The following is a 26,722-nucleotide window of genomic DNA, read 5'->3' as shown; positions in this document are numbered from 1 at the left end:
GATTGCGAAAATTTCGTAAGGCTTGAAAAATTTTGTGTATAAATGAGATTACAGTGCAGTTTTATTGTTCAAATACTTAAGTTTGCTTTGTATATTAGGTCACATTCAATGATAATGAATCTGATGTCTAACTACATGTCGAACTTTGTGCAATAAATACAATGAAATATTTGCATGACGTATATATTGTGTCCGTTTGCGTTCAAGGATGAAAAGCAAAGCAAAGCGTTTAAGGTTATTGCAATTGGCACATAATCACTGGAATACAATCTTATGAACATGTTGCTGAGAAATATTAACTATAAAACAACATTGCCCTGACTTAAAAGATTGCCTGTTGTCATCTGTTTATGTGAAAGTTCACATGAATTCGATTGATGATCGCTTGGATAAACGATTTTTGAAACTAAAAAGCTCAAGATATAGCACAATTGCAAACTTTGGACTTGACCACAAACGTCAATTACAACTTGTTTGGTTAACAATATTAGGTCCTTGTATTACGATAATTTGGCCAAGAGTTTTAGGTGTTAGTTTTGTACAAACCTGAATAGATTTTAGTCCGAATATTTAAGAAAGGTTGCTTTGTTCCATTGGGTGGATACAAAGTTCTTGGGGACACTCGATCTGAATTGTGTTTTTAAATAGAAACTGAACTTTGTTCAACAAATACACATTCTTTATATATTACATGTATGGTTTACATATATCTTATTGTTCTTTATGTGGTATAGGGCGATATCTTTATTCTCGAGGACGATTCTATTCACCAGGCAAAGCTTGGTTGGTGGGATATTATCACAACGACTCTCTCGTGTGCTTTTCATTTTCGTATTATATGAATAGAAGTGATTTGTCAATATTAAATATTTACCAAGAATATTTTCACAATGGATACAATCTTTTACTGTGGTCATTAAGTGGTAATCAAGGAACTAAGTGGAAAAAAGGCCAAGTCACAGTTAATTTTACCATGGGTCTATCTAGGGTTTGTATACAAATTAGAAATATTTATAAGACTTAATTAAACTTCGTCAATTTGTGATACATAGCTTATTTGTTTTTACTTTACAATAGTTAATCATTGAAAGCGTTACAGATCATGGCAGTTTTACATCACTTGCTAATCTTGCTTTTACCTCTGAGCACTGTGACACAATACCAAAGATAGCCACTCCTAGTAATGTTTTTAGTAAGTATTTTTTCATACTTACAGGATTGTTAAGTGTTTTGCTCAATTACTCTAGTGATTGATTTTTTGTCTTTGAAAGACTGGAAAATGTAATAACTTTTCATGAAACTTTTTATCTGGTTAATTTACATGAAGTAAATAAAAGGACACTGACTGAATCATTCATTTTTGACTCTGAAGATGACTACCGCTAAGGTTGTAGAAATGTCAGTCAACTTCAATACCAACAGTCATTCCCAGGACTCTACTAACCTGGACGATCTACATCCACAAACATGAAACAGTCTCTTTTCATATGTCAATCAATAATCAATAAAGTTTTATTTTAAATGATCTTTTATATTTAGACTGTTCCATTGGCTCATTCTTTTCGTTTCAAAGCAAGAAATGTGAAAAATGTCCTACTTCTACATATCAACCATACACAAATCAAACTCGTTGTCTTACCTGTAATGATGGTAAAGGTACCATCAATGTTGGTGCAGTAAGTGATCAAGAATGCATAAAAGGTAATATTACACTTCAGTGCTAAACGTTCAATATTATATAAATATTTTTTAGCTATTCCTTAGTTTTTCCATTAAAAGGAACAATTTAACAAGTTGTGCATAACTTGTTTGCACGGCTAGATTTGATAACATACTGATATTCCATATTTTATTTTGTAAAAATACTTATTTCTTTCATGTCTTTCTACGCTCCATCCTGAGACAATGCATGCTGTTGATTTTCTTTATGAATTTTATGGTGCAGTAGCTCAAAACTATTTACTCGTGTGATTTTCCACGTACAGATTTACTGGGCAGTGCAGGGGAGTGTCACCCCTCAAACATCAGATTTCACCTGTACTCATTACTGGCCAATATAAATACTCTTTCTCTTTTTTCACTGTTGGACATGTTCCTTCACCTCACTTTATTCATTACTGGTTGTTTCCTTTTTCCCGTACACACCAATTGAAGAGGCCTAGCTATTGCAACGCAGTGTTTCTCAAGTATGTTGATAAATTTTCTCCAAACCGTAAACCACCACAAGAAGCTCTCTTTCAGTTTGTACATGTTGTAAATTCGTATTATCATTTATAGTTTAAAGAAAATTGATCATATAATAATTCGTTAATATGCAATTTTAAAATATTAATTTGTTTTTGTAGATTGCAGTTCTGGATACATGTACAATTTCAACCAATCAGATTGTGTTCCTTGTCCTAAAAATACTTATCAACCAATGAAAAGACAGATTAAATGTAACCAATGTCCACATGCTACAATAACGTACACAAATGATCCTCACGTTAATATAACTGACTGCAAAGAAGGTGTGTTTATCCTCAGTATTTCATGGATCTATTGTTTATATCATCAACAGTTAACTTGCTTTGCTTTTAGAATGTCGTCCAGGATATTATTTCAATATGTCTGAAATGGTTTGTACAAAATGTCCACGAAACTCGACACAAGAGAACAAAGGACAGATAACATGTGAAGTGTGTCCAATAAATCTACCAATCACAGAGAAGGAAGGAACAGTTTTTCAGTCAGATTGTATTCAAAGTAAGTATTGTATTGAAGTTCATGGTAAACATCATAACAATAATTGATTTTAATGAAACAGTTTTTCATTTTAGACTGTGATCCAAGTTCTTATTTTAACAAAATGACCTTAAATTATACCAAATGTAAAAAAATAGTTATCAACCACAGACAGGAAAAACAAAATGTTTTACGTGTGGATCTGACAAGATCACCATAAAAACTGGTGCTATTGACAAGACACAATGCATTGAAGTTTTGTTGAAAATAAAGTTGTTAAATTATTTTTTTGTTTTTAGATTTGAGAAATAGTTAAACTGCAGCCCCGGTTACCTGCATTTAAAATTTTGCTAAAAGCATATTCAAATATAGCTCTGAACAGCGTATTTTTCATGGTTAATTACAATTGAGTAGTTCTTAAAAAACTGTTGAAAACAAAAATAAAGATATATGTAGCTATAAGATTAAAAACACGATGCATTTCGGAAGACTTATCCACAGTGTTTATGGTATAAACAACAAATTATTTAGTTTTATGAAACCCTTTTCGATTCTAGACTGTAACACAGGATCTTGTTTCAGAAAAATGACTTTAAATTTTACCAAATGTAAAAAAGAATAAATATTCATGAAAACTTTTGATTATTTTTTGATAGTTAGGTTTTCTCTACGGTATTGAGGACGTCATGATACGATTTCAAAAACATGTCTCTTTGATAAAAATAATCAATGGCTACACCTTCTTTTAATTGGATAATTGTATATTATAGCTATAGAAAGGTGATAATGAAAATGATCTTTTTTTTGTCACTTGAATGAACTGGGCGGAAGATAGCAAAACATATCAATGTTAAAATCTTATGTTTTACATTTCAGTCAAAAGTTTTACATTTGTTTCCCGAAAGGCTTCTTTACATTTATTTTCTATCTTCTCCAGGTCCTTCACACAAATTTGGTGGAAAAATTATAAAGATTGTGATTCCCTGTGCAACAGTGGCGATTTTGTTGCTGTTTTGTATTCTCTTTTTATGTTATCGTCGTAAGAAAAACAAGAAAATGGTATGTCACAAACTACAAACGACATTTGCCGTTGAAGCAGTCGAAGTCTTTAAAACGGTGATGGACAGGGGCCACAGAACCGGCTGGGGGGATATTTGGGCAAATGCCCCCCTCTCCTCCTACACAAACATTTTTTGTACATGAGAAGATAGTGCTTCTTATCACGAAAAAAGTCCTTTGATTTAAGACTACGTTTACACTACGCTGTAGCGAAGAAGTGATGGCAAAATTTAAATGCGTTTACACTGATCTCTTTAAATTCCACTACAGTTTTGCGGGTGTTTAGTTTACACATAACGTCTCTTATTGTCTAAATTAGTTAGTTGTTTGTAAAAGATAGCGCCATTTCTTATTTGCAAATCGCTACATGTTTATATCTCTAGCCATAGGTCATAAAAACCTTTGTAAGAATTATAACGGTGTCATTCGTTACGAAAACATAAAAAGATCACCTTTTTCATTATACGCTACAATGCACTACGAATTAAAGAGAACTGGTATCTAAAGTGTAGCTAAATATTAAAGTTAGCAGTTTGCACGACAATGTGTAGCGCTTCGTTTTTGTTCGACCTCGTTTAGAAAATGTGATGGTATCGCTCCGGAAAGGGACGTTTTCTAAAAATTCCGCTCCGGTGCAGTATGAACTCAACCCGGTTCTGTTACTTTTTTTTGAGCCGTTTTCAGACTGATCCGGAGTAGTGAAAACGTAGTCAAAGAATGATGATGTTAAATACTTTGTAACAAATACCAAGCGATCTTATTGCATCTTTAATCGATTATTTAGAAAACATCTGGTCAAGCAATAGACCAACGAAAGCCAGCTTGCATGTTGAACCAAGGTATAGTAACATCCTAATTCCTTCTCATTTTTCAACAAAAAGATGTACATTAGCTATTCAAATAACAATGATATTATAATGTGAATATAATACCATCTTTTACTCAGACACACAGTCGTAAGGTACAAAGACCTTTACTTTGTGCTTTTGAATCTTGCGTTGAAAACGTTCGTCAAAAATATTGAGCCCTTAATAACTGAGCTCGAGATCTTTACGGAGAAATATTGCACTGATGTGTTTTTGTACAAAAGGCAGAGGTCCAATATTCTCAGTAAAGACCGAGAAAGCGAGGTTATTAATAGGTTTATTATATGGCAATATTTGACCTGAAACGAAGCTTGCTTTTTTTCTCGTCTTTGCTGTTTTGTACGGGTTGACTTTCACTTTTCTAGTTTTTGTCAATCAAAACAGAAATCGTTTCAAATTGTATCGTCTGTATAGTTAAACTGTTTTCCGAATGTTTTTTCTTCAAATCACATTCGTAAACGCTTTTTTGTTTTGATTTGTTTTGGGTTTTGCTGTTTGCTTTACGAAGTTTGTTTACATTTGACTGTAAAATTACGCGTTTTGGACCGTGATCGATGAAAGGAAAATAATGGACCGGCAAGAATGTTTCCTAGCCAATCAAAACGCGCCATTTTGTCGGAAGTAACGCTTGCCATATCATAAAACATAATAACTGTAACTCTTCATATCGCGAGAGCTTTATAACAATGTTAGTTTTGAAAAATCACAAATCGTGCCACGTATTAAAATAGTATCCATGCAAATTGAAATGCCACTAAAAACGGCAGTTTTTGATATATCTTTCCATAGATCAAAATTCTGAAATCAACTTACGATATGACACAACAAACTTATCTGGCAATGAATTCATACTCGAGTCTCAATCCCATCAAAGTCTGAATCACTTGTATGAAGAACCGAGAAGGGAACACGAACATGCTGTGAAAATCAGTTTTGAACCTCGTGCTTCTGGATATGAGGAACCTATCTACCAAAATTCTTGTTTCAGTAGTTTAAGAATCAATGAAGATAAAGGCGAACAATATGAATCCATGAAAGGACTTGCAGGCAGTAGGAAGGAGATGAAAATAATGATTATCAACCATTGCCGAGAAAAAGTGCTGTGAAAAATGGTGAATGATCAATACGAAACTTCGTCTGTCAGTGATTCCATGATTAAACAAGATGACAATTGAATATTATAAAATAAAACATTTTTAATTTTAAAACAATATTTACTAGAAAGATGATTCTCATCAATAAAGGAAGATTGCACCATTGAATGGTCTTAAAGAATCGACAAAGAGATGTTTCATTCATGTGAAACGAATTTCAGCATAGCTGTTGCTTTTTGTTCCTGCATTAGTTCAGGTCTTGTATTAGTTCAGTCAGTAATCTCATTGATTTGATAATTTTGTTGATTAAAATTTATAGTTCATTTTATATCGTATTTTATTTTATTTTTTACTCAAGAAAATGTTTTCAAAATGTAAATTTACATGCTTCATCATGTGATTTGTAAGTAGCGCAGGCCTTTTCTACGTTGCCATTACATTCACAATAAATTTTTCGTTGTTGAAAGTGTGAATATATTTTGTTGCTTGTTTTACTTATGACTTATTTATTGTGCGCAAGTTTCATTGCCGTTCATCAAGGAGAGAAGATACATTTTGAAAATGAGAAGAATGAACGAACATATATACCAGATTTGCTAGTTTCTTTTGAAATGCAATGCCGATACGACATAGGCGCGTTCTCTATGTGGTAAGAACGCAGGCTCGGAAAAATGGGGCGTAAATTTCATGCACGTACATCATCGCCATATATTCGTGAGGTCCGTTTGTCAAAATTCAATAAAAATAACAAAAACAATGAAATTTGTCTGGTTAAATTAAAAAATAAAAGCGGTTCTTTCAGTTCTCTGTCACTTCAGTTCACTGTTCTCTGTACACTGTGTTCACTTTTAAAGCGCATTTAAGCAGGCTTACCTGAGGGTATCTGTCGCATTAAAAAACCCCGCTGAGCTAGGTTCATGGAATGGTTTTATTGCTTGCAATGCTTACAATCGAATGCTTCGTTCACTTTAGTCACTAAAATTTTATCCAACTGAAAGAAGCGTTTTATTGTGCATCTGTTAAATTCTGTTTTTATAGATGGTTTTATTAAAGCCTGGTTTTCACTGGCGACATAAAGGACAAACAAAGACAAAAGAATATACAAAAGAAGGCAATGAAGCCACTGAAACAAGCATCAGCATAAGCAAACGCACAGCAACTTGGCAAAAGCAGTAGAACAAAAACAAATTGAAAAGAAAAACCTGTTTCTTTTATTTCCTCCAATCTCTTGAGAATATGTTTTGCTTTGTGTTATCATTTGTGCTTATGTCGCCAGTGAAAACTAGGCTTTAGTGCATTCAGGGATATTAGTTTAAATGTCCTGCAAACCTGGGGATGGAATAATCAATGCATTAGATTCTTCCGTTTCAAACTTTGAGCTCACTGATTTGAATATTTTCAACTTTTGATGGTGTTCAAAGCGTATGTTGTGTATTGTCTCCAAGGGAATAAAGAAATTTATTTAGTTATTTAATTAGGATTTCTGTTATTTAATGGTTGGTGTGAGCATGTGTATGATTTTGCTTTACGAATACATCTTGTAGTTAAATTGGCTGATCACACGTTTTCACAAGTTAGTGAGAAGAAAGTTGCCGACGCAAGGGAAAGACGATTGCTGTTACCACTCAACGACATAAATTGTGAAGCAGAAATGAGCTACGGGCGAAAGATATTTTTTCTCAATTATTGTCGATATAACACTAGAACAAGAGGACGTTTGACTTGGTAAATTTGCCCTCGAATATAGTGTGGTTTCAATCGACTTGTCGAAGATACGTTTTAGTTGTTCATTATTTTGACATCCCCTGTTTTACACACTCTACGTTTACTCCGTCAGGATCATTTCATATTCCATGTTTCAACTTCCTAATCGGCTAACCCCATCTGCTCACGGATATTCTACATTTTAGAAATAGCATTTTTGGTTTCATGATCCTGATGGCATATGATCACAGTTTGACAGAATTTTTGAAAACACTTGCATGGGGGTTATCACTGTCCATCTATAAAATGTTTATTTTGTTCATTTCCTTGTAGAGTTCATTGGGAATTTTCTGGCTTGATTGAATATTGAAAAAAATCTGAAGTTATTGAAAAAAAAGGGATAAAGTGTCAGATAAAATTTACGGGGACTTTCACATGTTTTAAAATGCTGATTGTAGAACACAAATCTCCCATGATCAATATGCTACAAAATGACGTCAAACGACAATCAGTTTGTGACTCACGATGTGATTCAAAATTTCTGAACATCTTGTACTTTTAGCAATCAAATTGCTCTTTTGAATGTTTTATGCAGTGCGGGTCATGACCGCAGAGGTCATGGGTTCGAATTCCGTTGAGTCACCTGATTTGTTCAGGTTCCTGAGACGATTGCTTAAATTGTCAAGCAAAGTGCGAAGATCATATCTTCATTTAATTTCAAATTGCTCTTTCTTATACTTGCTAGCATTTGCTACTGACCTTGTTCTGAAAAAAGTACTAAAAGTTGGTTGAGAACCAGGAAGTGTTGCTGTTTACGGAAATCACTTCTTTCAGACTATTGCAGAAGTAACAATTGGAATGGATGAATATCGTGTACTTAAAATGAAGATGATATCTTATGGACGTCACGATGAGGAATATTACAAAAAATATTTTAAGGTGAGTAAATTGTTTATACAATTGATCAGTTTTAGTGCAACCTTAAATGTTATAGAGACTTGAAAAATGAATAAGAAAGCGAAACACACTCTTCCATAGACAACATGCGGAACTTTAGACGTAGTTGTATATTTCACTTGGAATTTCTTGTATGCGTTGCCATATCCTGATTAATCTTGCATGCTTTTGATATGTTCAAGTGGAAACGGTACAAATGCGGTGGACAAAAATGCAGAAAGGATTGTTATTCTTCAATAGAGCATTAACTTTTCCCACTTCTTCTGCCAGAACGGATGCCCCGTCTGACCTGAACCCCAACAATTTTTTGGTCAGAGATTTTGTGTTGTTCCATGATTAATAAAAATATTTACATGTTTATCCTTTCGCCGTTTTATTCGCTTTCATTATTGAGATTGAAAAGCTGGTTTCTTCAGCTGGCTCTCCAAATGTTTATGTTGACTGGGATTTGCTGTCACTGTTCATTCTTTTAAATAAGGAGTCTATCGACAGTTAGTTTTTCAAACGCTTTTTGTGGAGCATTTTGCATTAACAAAATCGTATTATAAAGTCATTTTGATTTTACTTCCTTGTTTTGCTGACACGCTTTCCTTTTGTTTGTATGCGCCGCTGTAATAATACGTCGCAAAAAATAATGCGAAATATTTTGAAAAAAATTGAAACCACATTTTTGGCTTTTGGTATTACAGAGGTAAATTATTAAGGTTTATTTTAACTTGTTTTATTTTTGCCAGTCATCTTTCATAAACGACGGTTCAAAAGACGGGTGGACAGGCCTCTGTCTAAGACTTTGATTATATACCATGAACGAATTTAAATAGTTTCATATGCTCTCCAAATACAGCTTGATATTGAGCTCCCGTAATCTATACTCTTTCCGCGTTCAAGCCATTGGCGGCCATAAAATCACTTAAATGGTATAAACAAACAATAACTTTCCCCATTCCATCGTAACAGACCGTGCGCCGTAAACTTTTATATTAATTGATTGTATATAAATAATACAAAGTTTGCGGCGCACGGTCTGTTACGTTGGAATGGGGAAGATTGTCGTTTGTTTATAACTGTTTAAGTGATTTTTTGGGCCGCTTATACTCAAACTCAAAGCATTTGGTGAAGCTAGCGCCATTCTTATTGAATCATCTTTTGTGAAAAATACTCAATTTATTTATTTGTTTTCACATCCTGGGCCCATAACATGTTAACTTATTACGCAACTGGATCCCATTAAAACGATGTATTTATTACTTGCAAAAACGACGCAATAAGCATTTTTCAAAACCATGCGTTTGCAAGCGCAAGAGAAATAGAAAGTTAAGATAATTAAATGCAAATATAAGTGCTACAAAGTCACATGACTGATGCGATAGTGCATAGGGCGTACTTATTCTAGTTGACATAGATTATTTCATCAGTTTTAACAGATCACAGCACAGTTGAGGAAGTATTTTGAAAACAGCTGGAGGTTATCGCTGTCCAGCAATTAAAAGAGTTCACTGGAGAATTTTGAGCCTGTATTGAACATTGAATAAAGTTATTGATAGAAAGAAGTGAGAACAAATATAGGAACTTTGATGATGATGATGATGGGCTATATATTGAAAGATATAAGCACCAGGTTAGAATGTATTTAAAGTTAGCTTCATGGAAAGGAACGCTTTATCTCAGAATTTATGTTTTGTTACACAACATCATTATTATCTAATACTTTGTATAATCCGGTTGTTGTGCATTATGTTTGGTGTAATTAGACGATGTTTTCATAAATTAAATAGTCTTACATAAATCACAATATTTTGTATCTGCTTGCCAAGTTTTGCACTTCATACTGCATTAGTTTAAAAGGTAAAATCTTAGAGTTCTTTTAACTTGTTTTATATCATTCCGTCAATATCATTTTATATCATTTTTCCCGTCCCGTTCAAAAGACGGGTGGACAGGCCTCTTGCTAAGACTTTGAATTTATCATCAACGAATTCAAATAGGTCCACATGCTTTGCAAATGCAGCCTGATATTAAGCGCCCATGAACGATACTTTGTCCGCTCTCAAACTCGAAGCATTTGATGAAGCTACCGCCATTCTAGATACTTATTAAATTATCGTTTGTGAAAAACACTCAATTTACTTATTTATTTTCACATCCTGGGCCCATAACATGTTAACTTACTACGCAACCGGATCCTAAAAAAACGATATATTTACTATTTGCAAAAACGACGCAATAAGCATTTTTCAAAACCATGCGTTTGCAAGCGCAAGAGAAATAGAAAGATAACAAAATTAAATGCAAATATAAGTGCTACATAAAGTCACATGACTGATACGATAGTGCATATGGCGTACTTATTCTAGTTGACATACAGTATATCATCATTGTTAACAGATCACAGCACAGTTGCGGAAGTATTTTTGAAAACAGCTGGAGGTTATCGCTGTCCAGCAATAAAACGAGTTTATTGGGAACTTAGAGCCTGTATTGAATATTGAATAAAGTTATTGATAAAAAGAATTGAGGAAGAAAATAGGAACCTTGATGATAATGATGATAAGCTATATATTGAAAGATACCAGCTCCAGGTTAGAATGTATTAAAAGTTTATAGATATTTTAAACTATTGATGTTGCAATAGTTTAAAATATCACTGAGAGTTTATATTTAATCCTTTTGGATTAAGGAAGTCAATCCTGTGCGAAATGTAATGTACAACTTGGGTGAAAAGATTTTGCAAGTTTCGTTATTTTAGTTTCCTGATGTTAATATAATTTATTGATATTGTGCATAAATTAACTATTTTTAATTCAAACCGCATGCGTTGTATTGATGCCTTCAAACATTGCTTGAGGAAATTGATGCCTTCAAACATTGCTTGAGGAAGTTGAAAAGCGGAATCAAATTCTGTGAAAGTATTTATTATTTAAAGCAGTAGCCAAAAGAAATTGTATTCAAACTAATTCAAACTGTTATTATTGTTTATTTGATTTCAATCAAATTCTTAGGTTGTTTGATTATATTAATTCGAAAGTTTGATTTCCACAAGGCATTATTATTGATATTGACTATACAATGTTTTCTCTGCTATTTTATATAAGTTTTGTTTTTCAAATCGCAGCCTGGTTACACGTTTTACATGGTTCTATAGAAGTCTAAATTTAAAAAGGGTAACCTATGCACTCAACATAGTCACTGAAAATTCACCTCACACGTAAAAAACCTTTAAGGGGAAGTTGAGGTAAGAAACCTGAAAAACCTGAAAGGTGAAGAGGAAGTCTTTTGAAGAAGTCATCTCCAAAAAGTTTTTCTAAATAGTTAAGACCTTGGAAAATTGGTGTTTGTTTCGCTAAATATCGTTTTTTCTTTAAACATGAGTAATTTCTTATTGCTGATGTTTAGCTTTATCAAGACATTTCGTGGACATGTTCATTTGTTCGTGTTATCGTGTTTGATGAAGTTTTCTCATTCTTCTGCATGTGAAATTATAAAACTCGTTCTCATATTTAAATAATGTATATGACATGTTGACGTAAGCCTGTTAACTCACGAATATGTTGAAGCAGATGTTGTGGCTTTTGCAAGAAAAATTGAACGTTTTAACGAGACTTTAGGTTACATATACAGAGCAATTGAAACTTTAACTACAAGGTGACAAAATTGCTCAAAAAATGACGACGAAATGCTTAACCATCTAACATGTTTTGTTCATTTTCCCTTTCAGCAATTCACTTACAATGATAAAGTTCATAGTTTTCCTGTTAGTCAGTACTACGTTATCACAAGGTATGAATTTTTGTATAAATCTTCACCTTCTCACATGGAAAGATTGTTTTTGATGATATGAACAAAGAATAAAACGTAAAGTTTATAATAACTATATACTTTGAGTTTGAGATATTTCTATACTGTTGGTTCATTGCAGTGAAGTTTATCTGTAATTGCTGATGCACTGTGAAAACCTGTAAATGCACTGTACATAAAAACAAGTACGCTAAGCGTACATAAATCTGCTCATGGTGGTTGTTGATAGATTTATGGCTGCAAAGGACTAAGTGACGTAAAAAGGGCACATATAGAAAAATATTTAGGAAAAGGACATTAACTATTACAAAAACTGACTTTTAAAATGACACTATGCTTTTATCATTTGGTCAAAACAAGTGCAAACTTAAAAAGGACATTTTCCATAAAGAACTAAACTCGGTTAGTAAGAGTTTATAATTGTCAATTTGTAATCAATTGCAATGCAAAAATATGCAAGTGCACTGTGAAACGCTCTTACTACACGTTGAAAATCGGTAATTGCACTGTACGAAAGTTCTAATCAGTTAACTGCACTGTAAAACTGTGTAATTGTTCTGTGAATATAAGCAATTGCACTTTTTTCTTTAGCATAAACATTGAACACCTTGTTTACATAACAACTTTAAAAACTAAATTAATTTTCTCAGCCAAACCAGTTCGACTTCAAGGACCAAGAAGCAGGGAAGGAATTGGTCGAATAGAAATTTTTTACAATGGAAAATGGGGCACAATTTGTGACGATGATTGGGATTTGCAAGATGCTATGGTTGTATGTCGTCAACTTGGTTATAGTAGTGCTGTAAAGGCTTTACAAGGAAGTTCTGTTCCTGATGGCAGTGGAAAGATATGGTTAGATAATGTTGTTTGTACGGGTTCAGAAGTTAATGTATCTAGTTGTTCACATAATGGATGGGAATCACACAATTGTGGACATAGTGAAGATGCTGGTGTAGAATGTCTAACATGTAGGTATTTTTCTACTTTGTAGTAACTATTTGTAGCATTTATATTAAAAAATTTAAAATCAATTTGTGTTTGCTAACTTTTCTAGAACATAAACATTGAACACATTGGTTACTTAACAACTGTGAAATTTAAAATAACTTTTTCAGACGAGCCAGTTCGACTTCAAGGACCAAGAAGCAGCGAAGGGATTGGTCGTCTAGAAATTTTCTACAATGGAGAATGGGGCACAATTTGTGACGATGGTTGGGATTTGCAAGATGCTGCAGTTGCTTGTCGTCAACTTGGTTAGTGCAGTAAAAGCTTTACAAGGAAACTCTGTTCCTGATGGTAGTGGAAAATATGGTTAGATGATGTTGTTGTACGGGTTCAGAAGTTAATGTATCTAGTTGCTCACATGGTGGATGGGAATCACACAATTGTGGACATAGTGAAGATGCCGGTGTAGAATGTCTTACATGTAGGTATTTTTTCTACTTTTTAGTAACTATTTGTTGCATTTATATTAAAAAATTAAAAATCAATCTGTGTTTGCTAACTTTTCAGGAATATAAACATTGAACACATTGGTTTCTTAACAACTGTGAAATTTAAAATATTTTTTTCAGACGAGCCAGTTCGACTTCAAGGACCAAGAAGCAGTGAAGGGATTGGTCGTCTAGAAATTTTCTACAACGGAGAATGGGGCACAATTTGTGACGATGGATGGGGTTTGCAAGATGCTATGGTTGCATGTCGCCAACTTGGTTATGGTAGTGCAGTAAAAGCTTTACAAGGAAGTTCTGTTCCTGATGGTCGTGGAAAGATATGGTTAGATAATGTTGGTTGTACAGGTTCAGAAGTTAATGTATCTAGTTGTTCACATAATGGATGGGGAACACACGACTGTGGACATAATGAAGATGCTGGTGTAGAATGTCTGACATGTAAGTAATTTTTCTTTATTTTAGTAACTATTTGTTGCACTTATATTAAAAAATTAAAAATCAATCTGTGTTTGCTAACTTTTCTGTAACATAAACATTGAACACATTGGTTTCTTAACAACTGTGAAATTTAAAATAATTTTTTCAGACGAGCCAGTTCGACTTCGAGGAGCAAGAAGCAGCGAAGGGATTGGTCGTCTAGAAATTTTCTACAATGGAGAATGGGGCACAATTTGTGACGATGGATGGGGTTTGCAAGATGCTATGGTTGCATGTCGTCAACTTGGTTATGGTAGTGCAGTAAAAGCTTTACAAGGAAGCTCAGTTCCAGATGGTAGTGGAAAGATATGGTTAGATAATGTTGGTTGTACGGGTTCAGAAGTTAATGTATCTAGTTGTGCACACAATGGATGGGAAAAACACGATTGTGGACATAGTGAAGATGCTGGTGTAGAATGTCTAACATGTAAGTAAACTTTTCTCCTGTTTAAAATAGTCATACGATCCAAATTGCCAAGCGTTATGCGAATCTGTGGTTTAATAAGATCTTATTGCAATATAAATCAATACAAGCTCAATAACCATTTTTAGACGAACCAGTGCGACTTCAAGGACAAAGAAGCATGGAAGGAATTGGTCGAATAGAAATTTTTTACAATGGAGAATGGGGCACAATTTGTGACGATAGTTGGGATTTTCAAGATGCTATGGTTGCATGTCGGCAACTTGGTTATGGTAGTGCAGTAAAGGCTTTACAAGGAAGTTCTGTTCCTGATGGTCGTGGAAAGATATGGTTAGATAATGTTGATTGTACAGGTTTAGAAGTTAATGTATCTAGTTGTACACATAATGGATGGGGAACACACAATTGCGGACATAGTGAAGATGCTGGTGTAGAATGCCTAACATGTAAGTAATTTTTAACTTCTCATAAACTTTTTATTGTAATGAAATTAAGAAATTTCGAAGTCAATATGTGTTTGCTCCAATATAAAATTGAAAACCTTTCTTAACTAACAACTTTGTAAACAAAACGATTTTTTTAAATGAGCCAGTGCGACTTCAAGGACCAAAAAGCAGGGAAGGAATTGGTCGGGTAGAAATTTTCTACAATGGAGAATGGGGCACAATTTGTGACGATGGTTGGGATTTGCGAGATGCTATGGTTGCATGTCGTCAACTTGGTTATGGTAGTGCAGTAAAAGCTTTACAAGGAAGCTCTGTTCCTGGTGGTACTGGAAAGATATGGTTAGAAAATGTTGCTTGTACGGGTTCAGAAGTTAATGTATCTAGTTGCTCACATGGTGGATGGGAAAGACACAATTGTGGACATAAAGAAGATGCTGGTGTAGAATGTCTAACATGTAAGTAATTTTTATGCTTCTTAGTTACTATTTGTAGCATATAAATTAAGGAATTTTAAAATCAGTCGGTGTTTGCTAACTTTGCTGTAACATAAATATTGAAAACCTTGCTTACTTAACAACTTTGTAAACAAAATTAATTTTTTGAAATGAGCCAGTGCGACTTCAAGGACCAAGAAGTAGCGAAGGAATTGGTCGTGTAGAAATTTTCCATAAAGAACAATGGGGCACTATTTGTGACAATCATTGGGATTTTCAAGATGCTATGGTTGCATGTCGTCAACTTGGTTATGGTAGAGCAGTAATGGCTTTACAAGGAAGTTCTGTTCCTGATGGTCGTGGAAAGATATGGTTAGATAATGTTGATTGTACAGGTTCAGAAGTTAATGTATCTAGTTGTACAAATAATGGATGGGGAACACACAATTGTGGACATAGTGAAGATGCTGGTGTAGAATGCGTAACATGTAAGTAATTTTTAACTTCTCATAAACTTTTTATTGTAATGAAATTAAGAAATTTCGAAGTCAATATGTGTTTGCTCCAATATAAAATTGAAAACCTTTCTTAACTAACAACTTTGTAAACAAAACGATTTTTTTAAATGAGCCAGTGCGACTTCAAGGACCAAGAAGCAGGGAAGGAATTGGTCGGGTAGAAATTTTCTACAATGGAGAATGGGGCACAATTTGTGACGATAGTTGGGATTTGCGAGATGCTATGGTTGCATGTCGTCAACTTGGTTATGGTAGTGCAGTAAAAGCTTTACAAGGAAGCTCTGTTCCTGGTGGTACTGGAAAGATATGGTTAGATAATGTTGCTTGTACGGGTTCAGAAGTTAATGTATCTAGTTGCTCACATGGTGGATGGGAAAGACACAATTGTGGACATAAAGAAGATGCTGGTGTAGAATGTCTAACATGTAAGTAATTTTTATGCTTCTTAGTTACTATTTGTAGCATATAAATTAAGGAATTTTAAAATCAGTCGGTGTTTGCTAACTTTGTTGTAACATAAATATTGAAAACCTTGCTTACTTAACAACTTTGTAAACAAAATTAATTTTTTGAAATGAGCCAGTGCGACTTCAAGGACCAAGAAGTAGCGAAGGAATTGGTCGTGTAGAAATTTTCCATAAAGAACAATGGGGCACTATTTGTGACAATCATTGGGATTTTCAAGATGCTATGGTTGCATGTCGTCAACTTGGTTATGGTAGAGCAGTAATGGCTTTACAAGGAAGTTCTGTTCCTGATGGTCGTGGAAAGATATGGTTAGATAATGTTGATTGTACAGGTTCAGAAGTTAATGTATCTAGTTGTACAAATAATGGATGGGGAACACACAATTGTGGACATAGTGAAGATGCTGGTGTAGAATGCGTAACATGTAAGTAATTTTTAACTTCTCATAAACTTTTTATTGTAATGAAATTAAGAAATTTCGAAGTCAATATGTGTTTGCTCCAATATAAAATTGAAAACCTTTCTTAACTAACAACTTTGTAAACAAAACGATTTTTTTAAATGAGCCAGTGCGACTTCAAGGACAAAGAAGCATGGAAGGAATTGGTCGAATAGAAATTTTTTACAATGGAGAATGGGGCACAATTTGTGACGATAGTTGGGATTTTCAAGATGCTATGGTTGCATGTCGGCAACTTGGTTATGGTAGTGCAGTAAAGGCTTTACAAGGAAGTTCTGTTCCTGATGGTCGTGGAAAGATATGGTTAGATAATGTTGATTGTACAGGTTCAGAAGTTAATGTATCTAGTTGTACACATAATGGATGGGGAACACACAATTGCGGACATAGTGAAGATGCTGGTGTAGAATGCCTAACATGTAAGTAATTTTTAACTTCTCATAAACTTTTTATTGTAATGAAATTAAGAAATTTCGAAGTCAATATGTATTTGCTCCAATATAAAATTGAAAACCTTTCTTAACTAACAACTTTGTAAACAAAACGATTTTTTAAATGAGCCAGTGCGACTTCAAGGACCAAGAAGCAGGAAGGAATTGGTCGGGTAGAAATTTTCTACAATGGAGAATGGGGCACAATTTGTGACGATGGTTGGGATTTGCGAGATGCTATGGTTGCATGTCGTCAACTTGGTTATGGTAGTGCAGTAAAAGCTTTACAAGGAAGTTCTGTTCCTGGTGGTAGTGGAAAGATATGGTTAGATAATGTTGCTTGTACGGGTTCAGAAGTTAATGTATCTAGTTGCTCACATGGTGGATGGGAAAGACACAATTGTGGACATAAAGAAGATGCTGGTGTAGAATGTCTAACATGTAAGTAATTTTTATGCTTCTTAGTTACTATTTGTAGCATATAAATTAAGGAATTTTAAAATCAGTTGGTGTTTGCTAACTTTGCTGTAACATAAATATTGAAAACCTTGCTTACTTAACAACTTTGTAAACAAAATTAATTTTTTGAAATGAGCCAGTGCGACTTCAAGGACCAATAAGTAGCGAAGGAATTGGTCGTGTAGAAATTTTCCATAAAGAACAATGGGGCACTGTTTGTGACAATCATTGGGATTTTCAAGATGCTATGGTTGCATGTCGTCAACTTGGTTATGGTAGAGCAGTAATGGCTTTACAAGGAAGTTCTGTTCCTGATGGTCGTGGAAAGATATGGTTAGATAATGTTGATTGTACAGGTTCAGAAGTTAATGTATCTAGTTGTACACATAATGGATGGGGAACACACAATTGTGGACATAGTGAAGATGCTGGTGTAGAATGCCTAACATGTAAGTAATTTTAACTTCTCATAAACTTTTATTGTAATGAAATTAAGAAATTTCGAAGTCAATATGTGTTTGCTCCAATATAAAATTGAAAACCTTTCTTAACTAACAACTTTGTAAACAAAACGATTTTTTTAAATGAGCCAGTGCGACTTCAAGGACAAAGAAGCATGGAAGGAATTGGTCGAATAGAAATTTTTTACAATGGAGAATGGGGCACAATTTGTGACGATAGTTGGGATTTTCAAGATGCTATGGTTGCATGTCGGCAACTTGGTTATGGTAGTGCAGTAAAGGCTTTACAAGGAAGTTCTGTTCCTGATGGTCGTGGAAAGATATGGTTAGATAATGTTGATTGTACAGGTTCAGAAGTTAATGTATCTAGTTGTACACATAATGGATGGGGAACACACAATTGCAGACATAGTGAAGATGCTGGTGTAGAATGCCTAACATGTAAGTAATTTTCAACTTCTCATAAACTTTTTATTGTAATGAAATTAAGAAATTTCGAAGTCAATATGTGTTTGCTCCAATATAAAATTGAAAACCTTTCTTAACTAACAACTTTGTAAACAAAACGATTTTTTAAATGAGCCAGTGCGACTTCAAGGACCAAGAAGCAGGAAGGAATTGGTCGGGTAGAAATTTTCTACAATGGAGAATGGGGCACAATTTGTGACGATGGTTGGGATTTGCGAGATGCTATGGTTGCATGTCGTCAACTTGGTTATGGTAGTGCAGTAAAAGCTTTACAAGGAAGCTCTGTTCCTGGTGGTAGTGGAAAGATATGGTTAGATAATGTTGCTTGTACGGGTTCAGAAGTTAATGTATCTAGTTGCTCACATGGTGGATGGGAAAGACACAATTGTGGACATAAAGAAGATGCTGGTGTAGAATGTCTAACATGTAAGTAATTTTTATGCTTCTTAGTTACTATTTGTAGCATATAAATTAAGGAATTTTAAAATCAGTCGGTGTTTGCTAACTTTGTTGTAACATAAATATTGAAAACCTTGCTTACTTAACAACTTTGTAAACAAAATTAATTTTTTGAAATGAGCCAGTGCGACTTCAAGGACCAAGAAGTAGCGAAGGAATTGGTCGTGTAGAAATTTTCCATAAAGAACAATGGGGCACTATTTGTGACAATCATTGGGATTTTCAAGATGCTATGGTTGCATGTCGTCAACTTGGTTATGGTAGAGCAGTAATGGCTTTACAAGGAAGTTCTGTTCCTGATGGTCGTGGAAAGATATGGTTAGATAATGTTGATTGTACAGGTTCAGAAGTTAATGTATCTAGTTGTACAAATAATGGATGGGGAACACACAATTGTGGACATAGTGAAGATGCTGGTGTAGAATGCGTAACATGTAAGTAATTTTTAACTTCTCATAAACTTTTTATTGTAATGAAATTAAGAAATTTCGAAGTCAATATGTGTTTGCTCCAATATAAAATTGAAAACCTTTCTTAACTAACAACTTTGTAAACAAAACGATTTTTTTAAATGAGCCAGTGCGACTTCAAGGACAAAGAAGCATGGAAGGAATTGGTCGAATAGAAATTTTTTACAATGGAGAATGGGGCACAATTTGTGACGATAGTTGGGATTTTCAAGATGCTATGGTTGCATGTCGGCAACTTGGTTATGGTAGTGCAGTAAAGGCTTTACAAGGAAGCTCTGTTCCTGATGGTCGTGGAAAGATATGGTTAGATAATGTTGATTGTACAGGTTCAGAAGTTAATGTATCTAGTTGTACACATAATGGATGGGGAACACACAATTGCGGACATAGTGAAGATGCTGGTGTAGAATGCCTAACATGTAAGTAATTTTTAACTTCTCATAAACTTTTTATTGTAATGAAATTAAGAAATTTCGAAGTCAATATGTGTTTGCTCCAATATAAAATTGAAAACCTTTCTTAACTAACAACTTTGTAAACAAAACGATTTTTTTAAATGAGCCAGTGCGACTTCAAGGACCAAGAAGCAGGGAAGGAATTGGTCGGGTAGAAATTTTCTACAATGGAGAATGGGGCACAATTTGTGACGATGGTTGGGATTTGCGAGATGCTATGGTTGCATGTCGTCAACTTGGTTATGGTAGTGCAGTAAAAGCTTTACAAGGAAGCTCTGTTCCTGGTGGTACTGGAAAGATATGGTTAGAAAATGTTGCTTGTACGGGTTCAGAAGTTAATGTATCTAGTTGCTCACATGGTGGATGGGAAAGACACAATTGTGGACATAAAGAAGATGCTGGTGTAGAATGTCTAACATGTAAGTAATTTTATGCTTCTTAGTTACTATTTGTAGCATATAAATTAAGGAATTTTAAAATCAGTCGGTGTTTGCTAACTTTGCTGTAACATAAATATTGAAAACCTTGCTTACTTAACAACTTTGTAAACAAAATTAATTTTTTGAAATGAGCCAGTGCGACTTCAAGGACCAAGAAGTAGCGAAGGAATTGGTCGTGTAGAAATTTTCCATAAAGAACAATGGGGCACTATTTGTGACAATCATTGGGATTTTCAAGATGCTATGGTTGCATGTCGTCAACTTGGTTATGGTAGAGCAGTAATGGCTTTACAAGGAAGTTCTATTCCAGATGGTAGTGGAAAGATTTGGTTAGATAATGTTGGTTGTACAGGTTCAGAAGTTAAAGTATCTAGTTGTACACATGGTGGATGGGGAACACACTATTGTGGACATAGTGGAGATGCTGGTGTAGAATGTCTGACATGTAAGTAATATTTCTTCATTTTAGTTACTATTTTTAGTACTTTAAATCCGGAATTTTTAAAATCAATGTTTGTTTGCTAACATGTACTGTGACTGATTGGCTGGAAATCCAGACAAACTTATTTCAATTCTGTAAAAAAACATAGCGGCAGTTGTAATTATACAAAGATTTCCACGATTGCAATCATTTGAAATTCAAAAATTACAAAACAATGCAATAAATAAAAACACATTAGCAGGTAGCAAATACTGTTTTTGTGGTAAATGTTTAGTCTAAGTTGGGCTGCGCAACGTGGTTTTCTAATGCGAAAGGTAGACAGCGTTTTGCTAAATATCTCTAAGTGTATTTTTGGCAAGTACTAGTATAGTTTCTCATGCAGTTACAGCTAAACATGCACTCATTATTTTTTTATGATAATAACATTTTAAAAAATATTCATGCATTTATTTGATGGAGGGCCCTGGGTAAGATAAATTTTTGCTAACGATGCATGCTTTAGTTTGTGCACTCTTTAAATTCCTATTTTATTTTCTTTAATAACCAGCTCTTATGTCAAATATATTTCGTGCGATCTCTTACACAAAGGAAAGGGGGGAAATGCCTTAAAGCTTTAAATTTGCTTGCGAAGTAAGCGTTATACTAAGAACTGAGAATTTTGTTCATCTTTGTTTATCGCGCGTATTTTTCTCAGTAAAAACAGAAATTATTGCTGAAGTTTGCATTGATGCACGTTTTCGCTTACGTGGACGGTGAAAATTAGTCTTATACAAAACAGAATTAAAAGAAAACCCTTTTTTCTCTAGCGAATCAGTCTAAAATCTGTGTCTTTGAACATGGCCTGGCTACGAGTTTATGTCCATGGGACAATGTTGAGGGAGTTGATGATGACGATTGGACTCTCTCAGATTTTAATTCCACCGCATCGACGTTTGGTAAGTTCTGAAACATAAAACAGACTGTTTTTTTGTGGGTAGTCCCTACAAATGCGAGGTCTGATCTCGCTTTTTTATGAACCGATACATTTCGATTGCCGAAGGCGTGATCTATATGTATATATTGTTATATAATTTATACTCTTGCCTATATTACTTGTGTTTTCACATTGTAAACAAGATTACAAGAATATTTTGTCATTGATTTTGAATGGTAAAATTCAAAATTTTTCATTAATTTTTAATATAGTTGTCCAACATGAAATATGAAAAATTACTGCATTTATATTTTTATACGTTTTATAAACACAACTGCTTTGTCGATGTCATTTTCACAGCATTAAGCTTTTACTTTGACATTGCAATCCAAAAAAAACATATATGTGAAGAAGAAACATCTTTTTTACTGTAAAAAGTGAAAACACCATTTTTGTTTGTAAAAAGCAATCAAGCAGTTTCAGGAAAGTTACCACAGAATTGAACCGCGGGGAGGCAATGACTAATATTTACTAAATTTTTTCGATCTTATTTACCTCAAGTTAAGCTAAAATGTATAAATGTCAGCAAAAACTTTATTTTGTGAAAAATATGGGGGCTCAACCCCAGCTCCCCTTCTTTGTCGTGCCTGACTTTGGTCTGTATAATAATTTTTAGAATCCTCAGTATTCATCAGTCAACTACGACGTAGAAATATTTCTATAATGACGTAGAAATACTTTAACAATGACGTAGAGATATTTTAACAATGACGTTGAAATATTTTAATAATGACGTAGAAATATTTTGATAATGACGTAAATATTTTAACAAATACTTTATTCTTAAAGACAAAAAATGTTGAGTCAAACTAGAGCATAATAACAGCAGGCATTAGGCTTCAACAAGTTCATCTTTAAAGATCTTTCAGAAGGTCATTCGTGACAATAAATCTTAATATCACAAGTATTGGCAAATTTGTGATATTAAGGCAACATGATTGCGAAACTTTCGTAAGGTTAGAAAAATTTTGTGTATAAATGAGATTACAGTGCAGTTTTATTGTTCAAATACTTAAGTTTGCTTTGTATTGGAGCACAATCTTATGAATATATTGTTGAGAAATATTAACTACAAAACAACGTTGCCCTAACTTGAATGATTGCCTGTTGTCATCTATTTATGCGGAAGTTAGCATGAACTCGATTGATGATCGCTTTGGCAAAAGATTTTCCAAAATAAAAAGCTCAAGATATAACACAATTAAAAACTTTTCACTTGACCACAAACATCAATTACAATTTGTTTGGTTAACAATATGAGGCCCTTATATTACGATGATTTGGCCAAGGGTTTTAGCTGTTAGTTTTGTACAAACCTGAATAGATATTAGGCCGAATATTTAAGAAAGGTTGCTTTGTTCCATTGGGTGGATACAGAGTTCTTGGAGACACTCGATCTGAATTGTGTTTTTAAATAGAAACTCAGCTTTGTTCAACAAATACACATTCTTTATATATTACATGTATGGTTTACATATATCTTACTTTTTTATGTGTTATAGGGCGATATCTTTATTCTCGAGGACGATTCTATTCGCCAGGCAAAGCTTGGTTGGTGGGAAATTATCAAAATGACTCTCTCGTGTGCTTTTCATTTTTGTATTACATGAATAGAAGTGTTTTGTTAATTTTAAATATTTACCAAGAATATTTTCACAATGGATACAATCGTTTACTGTGGTCATTAAGTGGTGATGAAGGAAACGAGTGGAAAAAAGGCCAAGTCACAGTTAATTTTACCATGGGTCTATCTAGGGTTGGTATATAAATTAGAAATATTTATAGGACTTAATTGAACTTTGTCAATTTGTGATACATAGTTTATTTGTTTTTACTTTACAATAGTTAATCATTGAAAGCGTTACAGATCATGGCAGTTTTACATCACTTGCTAATCTTGCTTTTACCTCTGAGCACTGTGAAACAATACCAAAGATAGCCACTCCTAGTAATGTTTTTAGTAAGTATTTTTTCATACTTACAGGATTATATGAAAGATTGTTTTATGCAGTGCGATGTTTGAAATTTAATGTAGACATGATCTTCGCACTTTGCTGGACAATTTTAAGCAATTGTCTCATGAACCTGAAAAATTCAGATGACTCAACAGGATTCGAACCCATGACCTCTGCGGTGCCAGTGTAGTGCTCTAACCAACTGAGCTATGAAGTCACTCAGTGGTGAGCAGGTCAATTGATTGTTTTATATGACAATCTTTCATATGACATTCCTTTCACAAGAAAACATGAGCCCAACATAATTGACCTGCTCACCACTGTGTGACTTCATAGCTCAGTTGGTCAGAGCACTGCACCGGCACTGCAGAGGTCATGGGTTCGAATCCTGTTGAGTCACCTGAATTTTCAGGTTCACGAGACAATTGCTTAAAATTGTCCAGCAAAGTGTGAAGATCATATCTACATTTAACTTACATGATTGTTAAGTGTTTTGCTCAATTACTCTAGTGATTGATTTTTTTGTCTCTGAAAGACAGGAAAATGTAATAACTTTTCATGAAACTTTTTTTCTGGTTAATTTACATGAAATAAAGGAAAGGAAGCTGACTGAATCATTCATTTTTGACTCTGAACATGACTACTGCTAAGGTTGTAGAAATGTCAGTCAATTTCAATACCAACAGTCATTCCCAGGACTCTACTAACCTGGACGATCTACATCCACAAACATGAAACTGTCTCTTGCCATATGTCAATCAATAATCAATAAAGTTTTATTTTAAATGATCTTTTATATTTAGATTGTTCCATTGGTTCATTCTTTTTGTTTCAAAGCAAGAAATGTGAGAAATGTCCAACTTCTACATATCAACCATACACAAATCAAACTCGTTGTCTTACCTGTAATGATGGTAAAGGTACCATCAATGTTGGCGCAGTGAGTGAACAAGAATGTATAAAAGGTAATGTTACACTTCAGTGCTAAGCGTTCAATATCATTAAAATATTTTTTAGCTTTTTCTTAGATTTTCTAATAAAAGGAACAATTTAAAAAGTTGTGCAGACCTTGTTTGCACGGCTAGATTTGAAAACATACTGATATTTCATGTTATTTTGTAAAAATACGTATTTCTTTCATGTCTTTCTACGCTTCACTCTGAGACAATGCATGTTGTTGATTTTCTTTATGAATTTTATGGTGCAGTAGCTAGAAACTATTTACTCCTGTGATTTTCCATGTACAGATTTACTGGGCGGTGCGGGGGGTGCGCCACTCCTCAAACATCAGATTTCACCTATACTCATTACTGGCCAATATAAATACTCTTCCTCTTTTTTCACTGTTGGACATGTTCATTCACCTCACTTTATTCATTACTGGTTGTTTCCCTTTCCCATAAGCACCAATTGAAGAGGCCTAGCCATTGCGTCGCAGTGTTTAAGTATGGTGATAAATTTTCTCCAAACCGTAAACCACCACAAGAAGCTCTCTTTCAGTTTGTACATGTTGTAAATTCGTATTATCATTTATAGTTTAAAGAAAATTGATCATATAATAATTCGTTAATATGCAATTTTAAAATATTAATTTGTTTTTGTAGATTGCAATTCTGGATACATGTACAATTTCAACCAATCAGATTGTGTTCCTTGTCCTAAAAACACTTATCAACCAATGAAAAAACAGATTCAATGTAACCAATGTCCACATGGTACAATAACGTACACAAATGATCCTCACGTTAATATAACTGACTGCAAAGAAGGTGTGTTTATCCTCAGTATTTCGTGGATCTGTTGTTCATATCATCAACAGTTAACTCGCTTTGTTTTTAGAATGTCGTCCAGGTCATTACTTTAATTTGTCTGAGATGGTTTGTACAAAATGTCCACGAAACTCGACGCAAGAGAATAAAGGACAGATCACATGTGACGTTTGTCCAATAAATCTACCAATCACAGAGAAGGAAGGAAAAGTTTTTCAGTCAGATTGTATTCAAAGTGAGTTGAAGTTCATGGTAAACATCATAACAATTCAGTTTAATTAAACAGTTTTTTGATTTTAGACTGTGATCCAGGTTCTTATTTTAACAAAACGACCTTAAATTGTACCAAATGTAAAAAAAATAGTTATCAACCACAGACAGGAAAAACAAAATGTTTTACGTGTGGAATGAACAAGATCACCATAGAAACTGGAGCTATTGACAAGACACAATGCATTGAAGGTAGGTTGAATAATGGAAATAAAGTTGTTAAATTATTTCTTTGTTTTTTTGATTTGAGAAATAGTCAAACTGCAGCCCCAGTTACCTGCATTTAAAATTTTGCTAAAAGCATATTCAAATATTGCTCTGAACAGTATATTTTTCATGGTTAATCACAATTGAGTTGTCCTTAAAAAACTGTTGAAAACAAAAATAAAGATATATGTAGCTATAAAATTAAAAACACGATGCATTTCGTCAGACTTATCCACAGTGCCGTGTCTGCTGTAAGGTAATTGAATAAAGTTTATCGTATGAACATCAACTTATTTGGTTTTATGAAACCCTTTTCGATTTTAGACTGTAATGCAGGATCTTGTTTTAACAAAACGATTTTACCAAATGTAAAAAAAATAAATATAAATTTTAAATTTTACCAAATGTAAAAAAAATAAATATTCATGATAACTTTTGACTATTTTATGATAGCTTGGTTTCTGCTACGGTGTTAAAGACGTCATGATACGATTTCAAAAGCATGTCTCTTTGATAAAATAATCAATGACTACACTTTCTTTTGATTGGATAATTGTATATTATAGCTATAGCATGGGGATAA

General features: G+C 33.8%; 1 protein-coding gene and 1 non-coding gene across 2 annotated transcripts in view; both read left to right on the top strand.

Moving 5' to 3' along the window:
* Nucleotides 1-26,722, top strand: part of LOC124448550 — a 325,208-nt gene that overhangs the window by 11,549 nt on the left and 286,937 nt on the right. The window contains exons 20-37 of the mRNA XM_046999527.1: nucleotides 12,850-13,167; nucleotides 14,683-15,000; nucleotides 15,147-15,455; nucleotides 15,614-15,922; nucleotides 16,069-16,377; nucleotides 16,536-16,844; nucleotides 16,991-17,299; nucleotides 18,364-18,672; nucleotides 19,739-20,047; nucleotides 20,194-20,502; nucleotides 20,660-20,968; nucleotides 21,772-21,900; nucleotides 23,441-23,694; nucleotides 23,784-23,898; nucleotides 24,697-24,858; nucleotides 25,498-25,662; nucleotides 25,733-25,897; nucleotides 25,963-26,124. Coding sequence (XP_046855483.1) covers nucleotides 12,850-13,167; nucleotides 14,683-15,000; nucleotides 15,147-15,455; nucleotides 15,614-15,922; nucleotides 16,069-16,377; nucleotides 16,536-16,844; nucleotides 16,991-17,299; nucleotides 18,364-18,672; nucleotides 19,739-20,047; nucleotides 20,194-20,502; nucleotides 20,660-20,968; nucleotides 21,772-21,900; nucleotides 23,441-23,694; nucleotides 23,784-23,898; nucleotides 24,697-24,858; nucleotides 25,498-25,662; nucleotides 25,733-25,897; nucleotides 25,963-26,124 — 4,569 coding nt within the window. The remainder of the gene's footprint in view (nucleotides 1-12,849; nucleotides 13,168-14,682; nucleotides 15,001-15,146; nucleotides 15,456-15,613; nucleotides 15,923-16,068; nucleotides 16,378-16,535; nucleotides 16,845-16,990; nucleotides 17,300-18,363; nucleotides 18,673-19,738; nucleotides 20,048-20,193; nucleotides 20,503-20,659; nucleotides 20,969-21,771; nucleotides 21,901-23,440; nucleotides 23,695-23,783; nucleotides 23,899-24,696; nucleotides 24,859-25,497; nucleotides 25,663-25,732; nucleotides 25,898-25,962; nucleotides 26,125-26,722) is intronic.
* On the top strand, nucleotides 24,219-24,293 carry Trnaa-ggc. Its single transcript has one exon. It is a non-coding gene; the product is annotated as a tRNA-Ala (tRNA).

The sequence above is a fragment of the Xenia sp. Carnegie-2017 genome, unplaced genomic scaffold (genome assembly GCF_021976095.1).
Source record: "Xenia sp. Carnegie-2017 unplaced genomic scaffold, XeniaSp_v1 HiC_scaffold_23, whole genome shotgun sequence".
NCBI classification, from domain to species: Eukaryota; Metazoa; Cnidaria; class Anthozoa; order Malacalcyonacea; family Xeniidae; genus Xenia; species Xenia sp. Carnegie-2017.
Note: the sequence above shows the minus strand (reverse complement) of the source record. Positions and strands in the feature narration are given on the sequence as shown.